The 21454-nt window shown below is 29.5% G+C and overlaps 1 protein-coding gene and 1 long non-coding RNA gene across 3 annotated transcripts; one reads left to right on the top strand and one right to left on the bottom strand.

Moving 5' to 3' along the window:
- The first annotated feature begins 765 nt into the window (after positions 1 to 765).
- On the top strand, positions 766 to 12060 carry LOC147834853 (uncharacterized). 2 transcript variants are annotated; one of them, XR_015502739.1, is made up of 5 exons: positions 766 to 812; positions 7180 to 7276; positions 7728 to 7838; positions 9881 to 10086; positions 11782 to 12060. XR_015502739.1 is itself a non-coding variant. In XM_087273912.1 (4 exons), exons 2-4 carry the CDS (start codon positions 7187 to 7189, stop codon positions 10022 to 10024), a joined length of 345 nt encoding a protein of 114 aa, XP_087130038.1. In that variant the 5' UTR covers positions 766 to 812; positions 7180 to 7186; the 3' UTR covers positions 10025 to 10735. The 2 variants fall into 2 exon arrangements, 1 of the variants encoding a protein (XP_087130038.1); XM_087273912.1 differs by lacking the exon at positions 11782 to 12060 and having other exon boundaries at positions 9881 to 10735.
- Positions 12061 to 12062: 2 nt separating this feature from the next.
- LOC147834852 (uncharacterized) lies at positions 12063 to 20996 on the bottom strand. The gene is made up of 2 exons (XR_015502744.1): positions 20950 to 20996; positions 12063 to 12232 (listed from the first exon to the last, which is right to left on the bottom strand). It is a non-coding gene; the product is annotated as an uncharacterized LOC147834852 (long non-coding RNA).
- Between the last annotated feature and the right edge of the window lie 458 nt (positions 20997 to 21454).

The raw sequence follows: 21454 nt of genomic DNA, 5'->3' as shown, positions 1-21454 counted from the left end.
AGCTGTAATGAGTACATAAAATAAATTACTGTAATTTATTCTTTGCACTACACAATTTCATACAAAGTCTACTCCTTTTACAGTAAAATACTGTTTCCTTTTATTACAGCAAAACACTGGCTATTTTACAGTTATTTACTGCACAATCTACAGGGTAACACTGCAGTTATACTAATTAAACACACCTGATCAAACTAAATCTAAAGGTAGTGTGTTGAAGCAGGGCTGGAACTAAATTCTGCTGGGCTGCGGCCCTCCAGGAGTTTGACATCCCTGGTACATAGCATATTTTCAAAGGAACTGCCTACATTTATCACAATCATGCACATATCATTGAATAAAAACAATAAAAATATAAAAACTTCATCCAAAGCAAAAAAATAAATTAATAATAATAATAAATAATCTGATCCTCATGTTGTTCCAAACCTGTAGTAATAAAAAAGAAATCAAATAAAATGACGAAAAGACTCACTAGTTAACCCTTCACTATCTGTTTTACTATAATACGAGGAGTTCTTTTGAAAATGTGAATTTTTATGATAATTAATACTAGAGGATGACATTTAAAATATTGTCTAGCTAGCTCGTCCTGATTTTGCCAAGTGCTAGTTGTCCTGAGATCAACATATTTTATGATGACCCAGGGACAACATCTCTATCAGCCAATCAAACGTTATTACTACATCATTATGAGCCTCCTGCAGAGTCCGCCAAAAACGCAAATTCAAAAAAGAAAACACACCCACCCACACACAGGCAACTGCCATTTTCACCAGTGAAGAGGACAGGTGAAGAGGACAAGTGAAGAGGTGAGATCACCGGTTTTCTTCTGTAAGTTTACAGAAGCAGTAATGATTGTAAAATTCATATGTGTTTATGGATTTGTCCCTTTTTTCCAGCGAAGTGAACGAGCAACGTTTAACTTTTGTTTGCATTAAGTTAGCCTAATTAGCCGTCCCTACCTAACGTTAGATTAGCGTGCTGCTCTACCGTTACTGTGATTTACTTTCTGGTATTAATTAAAACAAGCTAACAATATTTTTGAATATTTAAATCTAGGAAACGTTATTAAACGGGACTAAACTTGCCCTCTGGCTAATTTAGCGAAATTTTTTTTCTAATAATTTGGTTTTTAGCATGTATTATGTCAATTTCATTTAAAGACACGCCAGAAATGTGGACCAAAACAGCACTAGTTTAAACACAAGACAGTAACGTTAGTACAGTAACGTTATTTGAGGTGTTAACTTATCTACTGTGAATCGCTGCTGCAAAATTCAACTAACGTTAGTGATATAATTTAATTATTCTGTTAATTATGTTGACCTCAGGTCATGATCGCTTATTTATTTATTTATATATATATATATATATATATATATATATATATATATATATATATATATATATATATATATATATATATATTAATCTCAGGCCATCATCACTGATTTATTAATATTATTAATACGTTAAACTCAGGTCATCATCACTGATTTATTAATTCGTTAGAGGTCATCATCACTGATTTATTAATAATAATATGTTAACTTCAGGTCATCATCACTGATTTATTAATATTATTAATATGTTAACCTCAGGTCATAATCACTGATTTATTAATATTATTAATATGTTAACCTCAGGTCATCATCACTGATTTATTAATACGTTAACCACAGGTCATCATCACTGATTTATTAATATTATTAATGCGTTAATCTCATGTCATCATCACTGATTTATTAATATTAATAATATGTTAACCTCAGGTCATCATCACTGATTTATTATTATTATTATTAATACTTTAACCACAGGTCATAATCACTGATTTATTAATATTATTAATACATCATCATCACTGATTTATTAATATTACTAATACGTTACAGGTCATCATCACTGATTGAATAATTAATATTAATATGTTAACCTCAGGTCATCATCACTTATTTAATTATATTATTAATATGTTAACCTCAGGTCATCATTGATTTATTAATATTAAGATGTTAACCTTAGGTCATCATCACTGATTTGTTTATATTATTAATATGTTAACTTCAGGTCTTCATCACTGATTTATTATTATTAGTAATTTGTTAACCCCAGGTTATCATCGCTGATTTATTAATATCATTAATATGTTATCCTCAGGTCATCATCACTGATTTATTAATATGTTAACCTCAGGTCATCATCACTGATTTATTAATATTATTAATACGTTAACCTCAGGTCATCATCACTGATTTATTAATATCATTAATATGTTAACCTCAGGTCATCATCACTGATTTATACATATTTTTAATATGTTAACCTCAGGTCATCATCACTGATTTATTAATATTATTAATACGTTAACCTCAGGTCATCATTGATTTATTAATATTATTAATATGTTAACCTCAGGTCGTCGATTTATTAATATGTTAACCACAGGTCATCATCACTGATTTATTTATATTATTAATATGTTGACCTCAGGTCATCACTGATTTATTAATATTATTAACATGTTAACCTCAGGTCATCATCACTGATTTATTAATATTATTAATGTGTTAACCTCAGGTCATCATCACTGATTTATTAATTATAAATTGTTAACCTCAGGTCATCATCACAGATTTATTAATATTATTAATATGTTAACCTCAGGTCGTCATCATCACTGATTTATTTATACGTTAACCTCAGGTCGTCGATTTATTAATATTATAAATATGTTAACCCCAGGTCATCATCACTGACTTTTTAATATTATTAATACATTAACCTCAGGTCATCATCACTGATTGATTAATTAATATTATTATGTTAACCTCAGGTCATCATTGATTTATTAATATTATTAATATATTAACCTCAGGTCATCATCACTGATTTATTAATATTATTAATATGTTAACCTCAGGTCATCATCACTGATTTATTAATATTATTACTACGTTAACCACAGGTCATCATTACTGATTTATTTATATTAATAATGCGTTAATCTCAGGTCATCATCACTGATTTATTAATATTAATAATATGTTAACCACAGGTCATCATCACTGATTTATTTATATTATTAATATGTTGACCTCAGGTCATCACTGATTTATTAATATTATTAACATGTTAACCTCAGGTCATCATCACTGATTTATTAATATTATTAATGTGTTAACCTCAGGTCATCATCACTGATTTATTAATTATAAATTGTTAACCTCAGGTCATCATCACAGATTTATTAATATTATTACTACGTTAACCACAGGTCATCATCACTGATTTATTTATATTAATAATGCGTTAATCTCAGGTCATCATCACTGATTTATTAATATTAATAATATGTTAACCTCAGGTCATCATTACTGATTTAATAATATTATTAATACATTAACCACAGGTCATCATCACTGATTTATTTATATTATTAATGCGTTAACTTCAGGTCATCATCACTGATTTATTAATATTATTAATATGTTAACCTCAGGTCATCATCACTGATTTATTAATATTATTTATACATTAACCTCAGGTCATCATCACTGACTGATTAATTAATATTAATATGTTAACCTCAGGTCATCATTGATTTATTAATATTATTATTATGTTAACGTCAGGTCATCATCGCTGATTTATTAATATTATTATTATGTTAACCACAGGTCATCAGCATTGATTTATTTATATTATTAATATGTTGACCTCAGGTCATCACTGATTTATTAATATAGTTAACATGTTAACCTGAGGTCATCACTGATTTATTAATATTATTAATATGTTAACCTCAGGTCATCATCACTGATTTATTAATATTATTAATGTGTTAACCTCAGGTCATCACTGATTTATTAATTATAATTTGTTAACCTCAGGTCATCATTAAGGATTTATTAATATTATTAATATGTTAACCTCAGGTCATCATCACTCATTTATTAATACGTTAACCTCAGGTCGTCGATTTATTAATATTAATAATATGTTAACCCCAGGTCATCATCACTGACTTATTAATATTATTAATACATTAACCTCAGGTCATCGTCACTGATTGATTAATTAATATTAATATGTTAACAGGGTTCAACGCTAAGGATTTTTTCTACTGGCCCGATTGGACCAGTGGTTCAGATTTTTACTTACCCTGCCAAAATTTTCACTGGCCCAATAAAAGAAATAAAAAAGTTAGCCACATATATTAAATAATGTTTCACGAAATAATGTCAGGCGGTTCATTCCACTGTGGCGACCCCAGATTAATAAAGGGACAAAACCGAAAAGAAAATGAATGAATGAATGAAATTATTGTCAGTAGTTGTAGAATTTAAATATTTGAAAAATATTTAGCAGTAAAATATAGCAGTATGGAAAACGTGCACGTATTTTATTGCAAAACAAAAGGTGGCTGACTTAAAAGTGACGGCAAACTAAGCAAAACATCACATTTATTTCGTCATGCTGTACCCATTTAAATGTTTCCACAAAGTTAGAAACAGACATTTCCTTTAGCCTCATAATTTAATGTCGCGGTCATGTTGCCGTCTATTAAAATTTTGTGACAAGGCAGCACTGCCCCGATCGGGCCAGTAACAATTCTGTCTACTGTCCCGAGCATCTCTCACACTGGCCCCGGGCCATCGGGAAGTCCTTACTGTAGAGCCCTGGTTAACGTCAGGTCATCATTGATTTATTAATATTATTAATATGTTAACCTCAGGTCATCATCACTGATTTATTAATATTATTAATATGTTAACCACAGGTCATCATCACTGATTTATTAATATTATTAACATGTTGACCTCAGGTCATCACTGATTTATTCATATAATTAACATGTTAACCTCAGGTCATCACTGATTTATTAATATAATTAACATGTTACCCTCAGGTCATCACTGATTTATTAATATTATTAATAAGTTAACCTCAGGTCATCATCACTGATTTATTAATATTATTAATGTGTTAACCTCAGGTCATCATCACTGATTTATTAATTTTAATTTGTTAACCTCAGGTCATCATCACTGATTTATTAATATTATTACTACGTTAACCACAGGTTTTAATCTCTGATTTATTAAAATTATTAATACGTTAACCTCAGCTCGTCGATTTATTAATATTATTAATATGTTAACCTCAGGTCATCATCACTGATTTATTAATATTATTAATACGTTAACCACAGGTCATCATCACTGATTTATTAATATTATTAATGCATTAATCTCAGGTCATCATCACTGATTTATTAATATTAATAATATGTTAACCTCAGGTCATCATCACTGATTTATTATTATTATTATTAATACTTTAACCACAGGTCATCATCACTGATTTATTAATATTAATACATCATCATCACTGATTTATTAATATTACTAATACGTTACAGGTCATCATCACTGATTGAATAATTAATATTAATATGTTAACCTCAGGTCATCATCACTTATTTATTTATATTATTAATATGTAACCTCAGGTCATCATTGATTTATTAATATTATGATGTTAACCTTAGGTCATCATCACTGATTTTTTACATTATTAATATGTTAACTTTAGGTCATCATCACTGATTTATTATTATTAGTAATTTGTTAACCCCAGGTTATCATCACTGATTTATTAATATGTTAACCTCAGGTCATCATCACTGATTTATTAATATTATTAATATGTTAACCTCAGGTCATCATCACTGATTTATTAATATTATTAATACGTTAACCTCAGGTCATCATCACTGATTTATTAATATTATTAATACGTTAACCTCAGGTCATCATTGATTTATTAATATTATTAATATGTTAACCTCAGGTCGTCGATTTATTGATATTGTTAATATGTTTACCACAGGTCATCATCACTGATTTATTTATATTATTAATATGTTGACCTCAGGTCATCACTGATTTATTAATATTATTAACATGTTAACCTCAGGTCATCATCACTGATTTATTAATAATATTAATGTGTTAACCTCAGGTCATCATCACTGATTTATTAATTATAAATTGTTAACCTCAGGTCATCATCACATATTTATTAATATTATTAATATGTTAACCTCAGGTCATCATCACTGATTTATTAATACGTTAACCTCAGGTCGTCGATTTATTAATATTATTAATATGTTAACCCCAGGTCATCATCACTGACTTATTAATATTATTAATACATTAACCTCAGGTCATCATCACTGATTGATTAATTAATATTAATATGTTAACCCCAGGTCATCATTGATTTATTAATATTATTAATATGTTAACCTCAGGTCATCATCACTGATTTATTAATATTATTAATATGTTAACCTCAGGTCATCATCACTGATTTATTAATAATATTAATACGTTAACCACAGGTCATCATCACTGATTTATTAATATTAATAATATGTTAACCTCAGGTCATCATCACTGATTTATTAATATTGTTAATACATTAACATCAGGTCATCATTGATTTATTAATATTATTATTATGTTAACCACAGGTCATCAGCATTGATTTATTTATATTATTAATATGTTGACCTCAGGTCATCACTGATTTATTAATATAGTTAACATGTTAACCTCAGGTCATCACTGATTTATTAATATTATTAATATGTTAACCTCAGGTCATCATCACTGATTTATTAATATTATTAATACGTTAACCTCAGCTCGTCGATTTATTAATATTATTCATTTGTTAACCTCAGGTCATCATCACTGATTTATTAATATTATTAATACGTTAACCTCAGGTTATCATTGCTGATTTATTAATATCATTAATACAATAAACTCAGGTCATCATCATTGATTTATTAATATACTGGTCATCATCACTGATTTATTAATATTATTAATATGCTAACCTCAGGTCATCATCACTGATTTATTAATAATACGTTAACCTCAGGTCATCAATGTTAATATTGTGGATTTTTACTTTATATTAGCAAATTCGGGTCAAAATTGGTATTTGCTAGATGTTGATTTCATGCATTGCATAAATAGTTTTTTCTAGAGAAGGTAAATAACAGTAAACAACAAAATGCATTCTTTGGAGAGCAAACATTTGTAATATTTTGTATTTGTTTTCTCTATCTTAAAGTTTATAGTATTTATTTTTTAGGTGTTTTATGGTTGATAAAGACCAGGCTGAAGTCAATGCCATCCGTAAGGTGTTCAACGAGTCAGACATTCTCCTTTGTTGGTACCATGTAACGCAAGTAAGTACTAAGTTAAGATACTGCTTTTGTTTTTCCTCATTTTATAGATTCATATTCTATTTTTATCAACTGTCATATTAATATATTTTTTATGTAAATCTCTAACAGTATTACCATTCAAATTTTTTTTTATCTTCAGTTGCTAATGAATCAGTGGATTGAGCTTAAGCTTATTTCACATTGCAACATGTCACACAACATACTGTAATATTACTTGACATTATCTGGGTATTATTGTGTGTTTATGTCAGTCATCGATGCACTTAAGCAAAAAAAAAAGTTCAAACTTTTGCTGAGCTATAGCAATAACATATATTGTTTTTACTTTGATTTAAGTACCCCTTAACTTGAAGCTTATAATACTTGATCCTAATAATGTCGAATGTGTCATGGAAGTTCTGACCATATTAAGAATGTTGTGTTACGTTTTTCCACCATTTTTTACACACAGGCAGTAACTCGTTGGCTGTCAATATCTGAATCTGGTGTGAGTGGACCTGAAAAGGCAGATTCAAGAGCGCACATCATACAGTTTATGTCAGAGATGAAATGCTGTTCAAAGGTGTGTTGCTATTTGTTTTAGGATGCTTTCACACCTACACTTTTGTTTCAGAACCTGTCTTGTTTGGCCAGTTAGCGCGGTTCGTTTGGCATATGTGAACAAGGCAATTGCGCTCTATTCCACGCCAAAGTAATCGCTCCGAGACCGCCTGAGTGAGGTAGTCTCGGCTCGATTGAAACGAACCCTGGAGCGCGTGCACGCCTTGTCAATCACCACCAAACCACCACCAAACCACCACCTCTCCTGACAGCTGAGCGGAACGCTGCAAAATAAACCCTGGCACTCTGACCAATGTGAGGAGAGTTTACTCGCACGTGACTTGTATTAGCTCTTTTGGTCCGATTAGAAATTTTGCAGTGTGAAAACGAACCGCTCCAAGAGCAAAGAGCAACAATGTTAACATTTTTAATCTCTTTTTCGGAACAACTAAATCAATTGACAGGTGTGAAAGCACCCTTATAGTACAATTGTATGTTCTAATGTGTCATTCTACTTTGGTAACAAGCTTGTAACATGCATTATTAATATGTGAAAAAATTATGTTAATGACAGCTAATATAAAATGGTAACCCACATACAGTATGAAGAGTTCAGATGCAAAAGCCTCTAAGTCAGGTCTCAAACTGCTGACCCTCAAACCATTTGCGGCCCTGCCTCCTCCATCCGGCCCACAACTGACATCAAAAATATAATGATATTTAGCCCATCAAAACATATATTTTTGAATCGCTATCATTGTTGTGCTATCACATACTTCTGGTTTTGACTCCCTACCTACTGGACATTTAAAGTTACATTTTAAGTGACAGGGTTACTTTCGATTTCTCTCAGTGTGCGGTCAAGAGTAACACATGCAGAATATTTCCGGGGCTGATTTAAATATTGAAAAATATGTCCGCAAGCGCTCTGTTTTTGTAAATATTCAAGGGTCATTTGATTATAATCCGTTTTATACCCCCTGTACTTTGTTGTACAAACACCTCTTTATGGCTTACACATGTTTGTGTAAATATGATAGTTTTGCTAATATTCGATTCAAATGGTCTCATGAATAGATTTTCCTCATATACATATTAAGATTTGGATAAATGTGCATTAGTAAAATTTTACTGTTGGCTGTATTGAACATGTTAAAGTAAATATGAATATGTACATCCTTATCCCCTCTTTATTTTATTTTTACCAAAAAGAATGATATTGAGAAAAACGATTGCCAGCAACGTCAATAAAGTTACCCAAACTACATTCTACTGTCGTACGCTGAAAATTTGCATATTTTCCAGCCTTTATTATTTATGCTGTTATTTAACTTTAAAGGCAATGAAAAAAACACACCTTACCATAAAAGTTCAATTACAGAACCTACACACAGGAGCTGTAGAAAAAAAATTCTAATTTTAAGAGAAATTTTCAGATAACACTTGCATCTGGCCTCTTCTCACTCACACACAATTACTCTCCTTCAAAAATGAATTTATGCTGCTTATCAACTGTGTTCAGAAATAAACTAGGCTAGGTGTGCAGAGTTTCATAGATTAACTTTACATATTTTACACACATTTGTAAGCATTCCATTTATATTAACAACCTTAATTAATACCTTTTTAGGTCAGTTTAAAGTACATTTTACAGCATGAGCTAAATGTTTTTGTTTTAAATAAAGATATATTTTAATTCTGTTCTGAATAACATTTCAGATCATGGATCTTACATAGTCCAAAAGGAATTGATTAAATTTATAATAATTTGATTAAATGTGAAACTATGATTTTATAATTTATGATAACTTTTCTTTTTTGTTATAAACATGGATTGTTTGGTGGGTCTGTTTTAGTTACTGCAAATAGTATTATGTTATGTTGTTTTATCCAGTCATAGACCTACAGTGATTTAGACAGTATAAGAACAATAAAGATTCTCAGTAGATTTACCATACACACTGGGGTATATGTCTGTGTGAAGGATTATTTAATGACCTAAAAATCTACAGCAGTTCTTATGCTAACATCATGAAACATGATTTTCCTTGTCAATTTTTACAGGCACAAGATTTTAAGGAAAAGGCTGAGATGTTTCACTGCCAGTTTAGGAACTTCAAATATGTCTGCAAGTACTTCAGGAACAACTGGGAGACAATTGGTCATCTGTGGTCTAACTTTGGAAGATGCTATAAACAGAGACTCTGACACAAACAGGGTGACTGGTCTGAAATACGCGATACCCCCATGAAAAATGGAAGTGTTGGCAGGTGTGCTCACCAGTTTAATATTTGATCTGCTATAGTTAGAAATCAGACTATTATATCTTTTAAACGTAACGCCTGTTTCACACCGCAAGTGTCAGCGGCGCGTGTTTTTTTGGCATCCATGTTAACAGATTAGAACTTTCATACCGCACGCAGCAGCAGCGCGTCAGCGAGCCGTGAGCATCGCTGAAGCAGCAGTGCAGCAATAGCGCTGCTCACGCTCAATTAAAGTGACAGTGCATTGATAATGACCTAAATACATTGAATAACAGTAAAAAGTAACAATTTTACCCAATAAATGTCAATAATATGAACTGATTTACATATAGTCAATCAAATGAACTTAAACTAATAAAAACTGCAACAAACCTTTATTTCGGCTCGAACTACAAAACCAATAGTAAAACAGTTTTAGTATCAGTTTTGTTGGAGAGGGGAAGTTATTTACGGGAATTGTAGTCCATAGCAAAGTGTATTGTGGGTTCGACACGCATGCTGGATGATGTGAACTCGCTGTGTGCTGTGCTGCTTAAGCAGAGGAAGAAAGCTTTATTTGGCTTTGCTTTATGTTTGCTCAAGTTATTTCACCTGGGAGCTGTTTGCACTGTGAACCTGACAACACGAAAATAAGTAAAAGAAGGGCATGCATTGATCACTTTTATCTGTCTCATCCTTTGCACGAGCATAAATTAACATGCAGTTACTCTGCCGCTGGACATTACTGAAGTGGATTATGTATAAATATCATTATAACTACTGTATAGATATAACTATAGGCTTACAACATCCTGTCAATCAAAAACCAAATATCACTGGCGATTGTCTTCTGACGTACTCCTCATAGAGTTTGAGAAGCATACAGTACTGTTTGATCTATAAAATTTGTAAAATAAAGATTTGCAGGTTAAAGAAACAGCAAAGGAGGAGGTTGCCGTTGGTCTTGTTGCAGATAAAAAGTTTGAAAAGTGTATTTGTATATAGAGAGACATAAGTAACTAGATAGAATAGACAGCGATATGTTGATCTCTGCAGCAGCTGCCGAAGAGCTGCGCGTTGCAGACGCAGCTGGTGTGAAAGGCAAACACCTGCGTGCTGCTTCTGCTCGACATACGCGCTGCTCACGCACTGCTTTCGCTTGCGGTGTGAAACAGCCATAAGGACTTATTATGCTGTTCTGTCGCCATCTTGTGGATAGAAAACGTCAACTGTCGCTGACGAGCTGTCTCTCAGAAATTGAAAATATTTTAAAATAAGCACTATTCTTGCAAATTAACTGCATAGTCGCAATCAAAACAACTACATTCTCGACTAAAAAAGCCTCAAAAGTATATTTTGTTGTGTAACAGCAATAATATTTGTCAAACTGTAGTGTCTGCTGTATGTGGGCGGAGTTATACACAAAGGGTAAAAAGGGAGTACGGATGCTTAAATTACTTAAATATATCACGGCTATCAGCCAATTCAAAATCCAGACAGAACTGTTGTGTGTGTATGTATATGTGTGTGTGTGTATATATATATATATATATATATATATATATATATATATATAGTTAAAAAATATTTACTATTTTCCCAAGTGTATATAACCACTACTGTAAGAAAATGTCAGAATCTGGTACATTCTTTCTGTATTATCTTTGCTTGAACTGACCCGATCTAATCCTGTTTATATTAATTGAACCTGCTCCCGACCAGGTTTGAGCTACCAGAACTCGGATCAGTTTTGAAGAACGAAACGATCCTGGATCGTGTCAAATCGTCATTATCCAAATCCAGCTAACCGAGTAATCCACGTACGAAGAACTGACCCTAGATGTCAGTTTTGCTATTAAACCAAGAAGAAAACGCAAAGAAAACAAAAGTTTTTTTATTTTTTTTTATTTTGTACAGTATATCTGATATCAGTTTAGAACATAACATTTACAATAGAACAACTGTCTAAAATGAAATAAAATTCTAATTGTAAAAACGTAATCTGAGTTTTGTTTTTGTTTACCACCTTAGTTGTGTACTAAGCTTATTTCAGGCAGTCCTCTAGAAAGGAAGAAGAAAACATCAACTGCGAGAGGTTCCAAGAAATAAGTTGCCAAATCAAAGCATGATTCAGGGCCCAGGTTTTGCACATTTATCTTGTTCAATGCTCCTCCTGAAAAACAAACAAACAATAATGTTACTTGCAATCACAAGTTGCCTGTTATACAAAATTACAAAAGATGCTAGATTTTCATTTTCTAGTTGATAAATTGACTTCTTGATAAAGGGACTAGACAACAGGCTGAAAAGTTTGTACTATGTTAATATTACAATAAAACACATCACGTTTAATAAAACACTATAACATCTCCAAAAACTGCTACTTTTCCATGTCATAAGAGAGTTTGTGCTGCTGGGCCTAGTAAATCTGAAATGGTTTTACACAAAACTAAAATCTAGAAGCTCAATCCTTAAAATGTGTTTAAATTTCAGCTTTAAACAGACTTAAAGAGTTTATTAGGTTTTAAAGAGTTAAGGAAGTCTGAACAAAATATTTATTGCTTGTTTTTATGTAAAAAAAACACACACACACACACACACACACACACATATATATGTGTGTGTATATATATGATTTTTAAAAGATGATTTTAATAAATCCGGGATGATGACCTGAAGTTAACGTACTAATAATATTACAAATCAGTGATGATGACCTGAGGTTAACATATTATTATTTTTAAAAAATCAGTGATGATAACCTGAGGTTAACATATTAATAAATCAGTGATGATGACATGAGGTTAAGATATTATTAATATTAATAAATTAGTGATGATTACCTGAGGTTAAGATATTAATAAATCTGTAATGATGATGTATTAATAAATCAGTGATGATGACCTGAGGTTAAGATATTAATATTAATAAATCAGTGATGATGACCTAAGGTTAACATATTAATAAATCAGTGATGATGACGTATTAATAATATTAATAAATCAGTGATGATGACCTGAGGTTAACATATTAATAATATTAATAAATCAGTGATGATGACCTGTGGTTAACATATTAATAATATTAATAAATCAGCGATGATGACCTGAGGTTAACATATTAATAATATTAATAAATCATTGATGATGACCTGAGGTTAACATATTAATAATATTAATAAATCAGGGATGATGACCTGAGGTTAACATATTAATAATATTAATAAATCAGTGATGATGACCTGAGGTTAACATATTAATAAATCAGTGATGATGATGTATTAATAATAATATTAATAAATCAGTGATGATGACCTGAGGTTAACATGTTAATATTATTAATAAATCAGGGATGATGACCTGAGGTTAACATAATAATAATATTAATAAAACAGTGATGATGACCTGTGGTTAACATGTTAACATTAGTAAATCAGTGATTATGACCTGTGATTAACGTATTAATAATATTAATAAATCAGTGAATATGACCTGAGGTTAACATATTATTATTATAAATAAATCAGTGATGATAACCTGAGGTTAAGATATTATTAATAAATCAGTGATGATGACCTGAGGTTAAGACATTATTAATATTAATAAATCAGTGATGATGACCTGAGGTTAAGATATTATTAATATTAATAAATCAGTGATGATGACCTGAGGTTAACATTAAATATATTAATAAATCCTTGATGATGACCTGAGGTTAAGATATTATTAATATTATTAAATCAGTGATGATGACCTGAGGTTAACATATTAATAATATTAATAAATCAGTGATGATGACCTGAGGTTAAGATATTAATAATATTAATAAATCAGTGATGATGACCTGAGGATAACATATTTATAATATTAATAAATCAGTGATGATGACCTAAGGTTAACATATTAATAAATCAGTGATGATGACGTGTTAATAATAATTATAAATCAGTGATGATGACCTGAGGTTAACATGTTTATAATATTAATAAATCAGAGATGATGACCTGAGGCTAACATAATAATAATATGAATAAATCAGTGAGGATGACCTGAGGTTAACATATTAATAATATGAATAAATCAGTGATGATGACCTGAGGTTAACATATTAATAATATTAATAAATCAGTGAGGATGACCTGAGGTTAACAAATTAATAATATTAATTAATCAGTGATGATGACCTGTGGTTAACATGTTAACATTAGTAAATCAGTGATTATGACCTGTGGTTAACGTATTAATAATATTAATAAATCAGTGATGATGACCTGAGGTTAACATATTATTATTATTAATAAATCAGTGATGATAACCTGAGGTTAACCTATTAATAAATCAGTGATGATGACCTGAGGTTAAGATATTATTAATATTAATAAATCAGTGATGATGACCTGAGGTTAACATGTTAGTAATATTAATAAATCAGTGATGATGACCTGAGGTTAACAAATTATTAATAAATCAGTAATGATGACCTGAGGTTAAGATATTATTAATATTAATAAATCAGTGATGATGACCTGAGGTTAACATTAAATATATTAATAAATCCTTGATGATGACCTGAGGTTAAGATATTATTAATATTATTAAATCAGTGATGATGACCTGAGGTTAACATATTAATAATATTAATAAATCAGTGAGGATGACCTGAGGTTAACAAATTAATAATATTAATTAATCACTGATGATGACCTGTGGTTAACATGTTAACATTAGTAAATCAGTGATTATGACCTGTGGTTAACGTATTAATAATATTAATAAATCAGTGATGATGACCTGAGGTTAACATATTATTATTATTAATAAATCAGTGATGATAACCTAAGGTTAACCTATTAATAAATCAGTGATGATGACCTGAGGTTAAGATATTATTAATATTAATAAATCAGTGATGATGACCTGAGGTTAACATGTTAGTAATATTAATAAATCAGTGATGATGACCTGAGGTTAACAAATTATTAATAAATCAGTAATGATGACCTGAGGTTAAGATATTATTAATATTAATAAATCAGTGATGATGACCTGAGGTTAACATTAAATATATTAATAAATCCTTGATGATGACCTGAGGTTAAGATATTATTAATATTATTAAATCAGTGATGATGACCTGAGGTTAACATATTAATAATATTAATAAATCAGTGATGATGACCTGAGGTTAAGATATTAATAATATTAATAAATCAGTGATGATGACCTGAGGATAACATATTTATAATATTAATAAATCAGTAATGATGACCTGAGGTTAACATATTAATAAATCAGTGATGATGACGTGTTAATAATAATTATAAATCAGTGATGATGACCTGAGGTTAACATGTTTATAATATTAATAAATCAGAGATGATGACCTGAGGCTAACATAATAATAATATGAATAAATCAGTGAGGATGACCTGAGGTTAACATATTAATAATATGAATAAATCAGTGATGATGACCTGAGGTTAACATATTAATAATATTAATAAATCAGTGAGGATGACCTGAGGTTAACAAATTAATAATATTAATTAATCAGTGATGATGACCTGTGGTTAACATGTTAACATTAGTAAATCAGTGATTATGACCTGTGGTTAACGTATTAATAATATTAATAAATCAGTGATGATGACCTGAGGTTAACATATTATTATTATTAATAAATCAGTAATGATAACCTGAGGTTAACCTATTAATAAATCAGTGATGATGACCTGAGGTTAAGATATTATTAATATTAATAAATCAGTGATGATGACCTGAGGTTAACATGTTAGTAATATTAATAAATCAGTGATGATGACCTGAGGTTAACAAATTATTAATAAATCAGTAATGATGACCTGAGGTTAAGATATTATTAATATTAATAAATCAGTAATGATGACCTGAGGTTAACATTAAATATATTAATAAATCCTTGATGATGACCTGAGGTTAAGATATTATTAATATTATTAAATCAGTGATGATGACCTGAGGTTAACATATTAATAATATTAATAAATCAGTGAGGATGACCTGAGGTTAACAAATTAATAATATTAATTAATCAGTGATGATGACCTGTGGTTAACATGTTAACATTAGTAAATCAGTGATTATGACCTGTGGTTAACGTATTAATAATATTAATAAATCAGTGATGATGACCTGAGGTTAACATATTATTATTATTAATAAATCAGTGATGATAACCTAAGGTTAACCTATTAATAAATCAGTGATGATGACCTGAGGTTAAGATATTATTAATATTAATAAATCAGTGATGATGACCTGAGGTTAACATGTTAGTAATATTAATAAATCAGTGATGATGACCTGAGGTTAACAAATTAATAATAAATCAGTAATGATGACCTGAGGTTAAGATATTATTAATATTAATAAATCAGTGATGATGACCTGAGGTTAACATTAAATATATTAATAAATCCTTGATGATGACCTGAGGTTAAGATATTATTAATATTATTAAATCAGTGATGATGACCTGAGGTTAACATATTAATAATATTAATAAATCAGTGATGATGACCTGAGGTTAAGATATTAATAATATTAATAAATCAGTGATGATGACCTGAGGATAACATATTAATAATATTAATAAATCAGTGATGATGACCTGAGGTTAACATATTAATAATATTAATAAATCAGTGAGGATGACCTGAGGTTAACAAATTAATAATATTAATTAATCAGTGATGATGACCTGTGGTTAACATGTTAACATTAGTAAATCAGTGATTATGACCTGTGGTTAACGTATTAATAATATTAATAAATCAGTGATGATGACCTGAGGTTAACATATTATTATTAATAAATCAGTGATGATAACCTGAGGTTAACCTATTAATAAATCAGTGATGATGACCTGAGGTTAAGATATTATTAATATTAATAAATCAGTGATGATGACCTGAGGTTAACATGTTAGTAATATTAATAAATCAGTGATGATGACCTGAGGTTAACAAATTATTAATAAATCAGTAATGATGACCTGAGGTTAAGATATTATTAATATTAATAAATCAGTAATGATGACCTGAGGTTAACATTAAATATATTAATAAATCCTTGATGATGACCTGAGGTTAAGATATTATTAATATTATTAAATCAGTGATGATGACCTGAGGTTAACATATTAATAATATTAATAAATCAGTGAGGATGACCTGAGGTTAACAAATTAATAATATTAATTAATCAGTGATGATGACCTGTGGTTAACATGTTAACATTAGTAAATCAGTGATTATGACCTGTGGTTAACGTATTAATAATATTAATAAATCAGTGATGATGACCTGAGGTTAACATATTATTATTATTAATAAATCAGTGATGATAACCTAAGGTTAACCTATTAATAAATCAGTGATGATGACCTGAGGTTAAGATATTATTAATATTAATAAATCAGTGATGATGACCTGAGGTTAACATGTTAGTAATATTAATAAATCAGTGATGATGACCTGAGGTTAACAAATTATTAATAAATCAGTAATGATGACCTGAGGTTAAGATATTATTAATATTAATAAATCAGTGATGATGACCTGAGGTTAACATTAAATATATTAATAAATCCTTGATGATGACCTGAGGTTAAGATATTATTAATATTATTAAATCAGTGATGATGACCTGAGGTTAACATATTAATAATATTAATAAATCAGTGATGATGACCTGAGGTTAAGATATTAATAATATTAATAAATCAGAGATGATGACCTGAGGCTAACATAATAATAATATGAATAAATCAGTGAGGATGACCTGAGGTTAACATATTAATAATATGAATAAATCAGTGATGATGACCTGAGGTTAACATATTAATAATATTAATAAATCAGTGAGGATGACCTGAGGTTAACAAATTAATAATATTAATAAATCAGTGATGATGACCTGTGGTTAACATGTTAACATTAGTAAATCAGTGATTATGACCTGTGGTTAACGTATTAATAATATTAATAAATCAGTGATGATGACCTGAGGTTAACATATTATTATTATTAATAAATCAGTGATGATAACCTGAGGTTAACCTATTAATAAATCAGTGATGATGACCTGAGGTTAAGATATTATTAATATTAATAAATCAGTGATGATGACCTGAGGTTAACATGTTAGTAATATTAATAAATCAGTGATGATGACCTGAGGTTAACAAATTATTAATAAATCAGTAATGATGACCTGAGGTTAAAGTATTAATAATATTAATAAATCAGCTATGATGACCTGAGGTTAACATATTAATAATATTAATAAATCAATTATCATGACCTGTGGTTAACGTATTTATAATATTAATAAATCAGTGATGATGACCAGAGGTTAACATATTATTATTAATAAATCAGTCATGATAACCTGAGGTTAACATATTAATAAATCAGTGATAATGACCTGATGTTAAGATATTAATAATATTAATAAATCCATGATGATGACCTGAGGTTAAGATATTAACAATATTAATAAATCAGCGATGATGACCTGAGGTTAAGATATAAATAATATTAATAAATCAGTAATGATGACCTGAGGTTAAGATATTAACAATATTAATAAATCAGCGATGATGACCTGAGGTTAACATATTAATAATATTAATAAATCAGTGATGATGACCTGTGGTTAACATGTTATCATTAATAAATCAGTGATTATGACCTGTGGTTAACGTATTAATAATATAAATAAATCAGTGATGATGACCTGAGGTTAACATATTATTATTATTATTATTAATAATAAATCAGTGATAATAACTTGAGGTTAACATATTAATAAATCAGTGATGATGACCTGAGGTTAACACATTAATAATATTAATAAATCAGCGATGATGACCTGAGGATAACATATTAATAAATCAGTGATGATGACGTATTAATAATATTAATAAATCAGTGATGATGACCTGAGGTTAACATATTATTAATAAATCAGTGATGATGACCTGAGGTTAACATATTAATAATATTAATAAATCAGTCATGATGACCTGAGGTTAACATATTAAATATATTAATAAATTAGTGATGATGACCTGAGGTTAACATATTAAATATATTTATAAATCAGTGATGATGACCTGAGTTTAACATATTAAATATTTAATAAATTAGTGATGATGACCTGAGGTTAACATATTAATAAATCAGTCATGATGACCTGAGGTTAACATATTAATAATATTAATAAATCAGTGATGATGACCTGAGGTTAACATATTAAATATATTAATAAATTAGTGATGATGACCTGAGGTTAACATATTAAATATATTTATAAATCATTGATGATGACCTGAGTTTAACATATTAAATATATTAATAAATTAGTGATGATGACCTGAGGTTAACATATTAATAAATCAGTGATGATGACCTGTGGTTAACATGTTATCATTAATAAATCAGTGATTATGACCTGTGGTTAACGTATTAATAATATTAATAAATCAGTGATGATGACCTGAGGTTAACATATTATTATTATTAATAATAAATCAGTGATAATAACTTGAGGTTAACATATTAATAAATCAGTGATGATGACCTGAGGTTAACACATTAATAATATTAATAAATCAGCGATGATGACCTGAGGATAACATATTAATAAATCAGTGATGATGACGTATTAATAATATTAATAAATCAGTGATGATGACCTGAGGTTAACATATTAATAAATCAGTGATGATGACCTGAGGTTAACATATTAATAATATTAATAAATCAGTGATGATGACCTGAGGTTAACATATTCATAATTTTAATAAATCAGTCATGATGACCTGAGGTTAACATATTAATAATATTAATAAATCAGTGATGATGACCTGAGGTTAACATATTCATAATTTTAATAAATCAGCGATGATGACCTGAGGTTAACATATTAATAATATTAATAAATCAGTGATGATGACCTGAGGTTAACATATTAAATATATTAATAAATTAGTGATGATGACCTGAGGTTAACATATTAAATATATTAATAAATTAGTGATGATGACCTGAGGTTAACATATTAATAAATCAGTGATGATGACCTGAGTTTAACATATTAATAATATTAATAAATCAGTGATTATGACCTGAGGTTAACATACTCATAATTTTAATAAATCAGTGATGATGACCTGAGGTTAACATATTAATAATATTATTAAATCAGTGATGATGACCTGAGGTTAACATATTAAATATATTAATAAATCAGTGATGATGACCTGAGTTTAACATATTAAATATATTAATAAATTAGTGATGATGACCTGAGGTTAAAATATAAATGATATTAATAAACCTGTGATGATGCCAACATATTTAACAGAATAAATTATGAAATCACTAACGTTAGTTGAATTTTGCAGCGATTCACAGTAGTTAAGTTAACACATCAAATAACCTACTGTCTTGTGTTTAAACTAGTGCTGTTTTGGTCCACATTTCTGGCGTGTCTTTAAATGAAATTGACATAATACATGCTAAAAACCGAATTATTAGAAAAAAGGTCGCTAAATTAGCAAGAGGGCAAGTTTAGTCCCGTTTAATAACGTTTGCTAGATTTAAATATTCAAAAAAATACTGTTAGCTTGTTTTAATTAATACCAGAAAGTAAATCACAGTAACGGTAGAGCAGCACGCTAATCTAACGTTAGGTAGGGACGGCTAATTAGGCTAACTTAATGCAAACAAAAGTTAAACGTTGCTCGTTCACTTCGCTGGAAAAAAGGGACAAATCCATAAACACATATGAATTTTACAATCATTACTGCTTCTGTAAACTTACAGAAGAAAACCGGTGATCTCACCTCTTCACTTGTCCTCTTCACCTGTCCTCTTCACTGGTGAAAATGGCAGTTGCCTGTGTGTGGGTGGGTGTGTTTTCTTTTTTGAATTTGCGTTTTTGGCGGACTCTGCAGGAGGCTCATAATGATGTAGTAATAACGTTTGATTGGCTGATAGAGATGTTGTCCCTGGGTCATCATAAAATATGTTGGTCTCAGGACAACTAGCACTTGGCAAAATCAGGACGAGCAGAATTTAGTTCCAGCCCTGCTTCAACACACTACCTTTAGATTTAGTTTGATCAGGTGTGTTTAATTAGTATAACTGCAGTGTTACCCTGTAGATTGTGCAGTAAATAACTGTAAAATAGCCAGTGTTTTGATGTAATAAAAGGAAACAGTATTTTACTGTAAAAGGAGTAGACTTTGTATGAAATTGTGTAGTGCAAAGAATAAATTACAGTAATTTATTTTATGTACTCATTACAACTTTGACAATAAATAGCAAATTACTGTACAACCATACCGT

Source organism: Danio rerio, chromosome 11 (genome assembly GCF_052040795.2).
Source record: "Danio rerio strain M-AB ecotype USA chromosome 11, GRCz13ab, whole genome shotgun sequence".
NCBI lineage: Eukaryota > Metazoa > Chordata > Actinopteri > Cypriniformes > Danionidae > Danio > Danio rerio.
Note: the sequence above shows the minus strand (reverse complement) of the source record. Positions and strands in the feature narration are given on the sequence as shown.

What these genes read in the sequence shown, in the direction of transcription:
- LOC147834853 (XM_087273912.1), top strand. Translation starts at nt 7,187, where the DNA reads ATGGTTGATAAAGACCAGGCTGAAGTCAATGCCATCCGTAAGGTGTTC. An exon ending in GTTGGTACCATGTAACGCAA is followed by an intron (nt 7,277 to 7,727) that starts GTAAGTACTAAG and finishes TTTTACACACAG; the next exon opens with GCAGTAACTCGTTGGCTGTC. An exon ending in AGATGAAATGCTGTTCAAAG is followed by an intron (nt 7,839 to 9,880) that starts GTGTGTTGCTAT and finishes CAATTTTTACAG; the next exon opens with GCACAAGATTTTAAGGAAAA.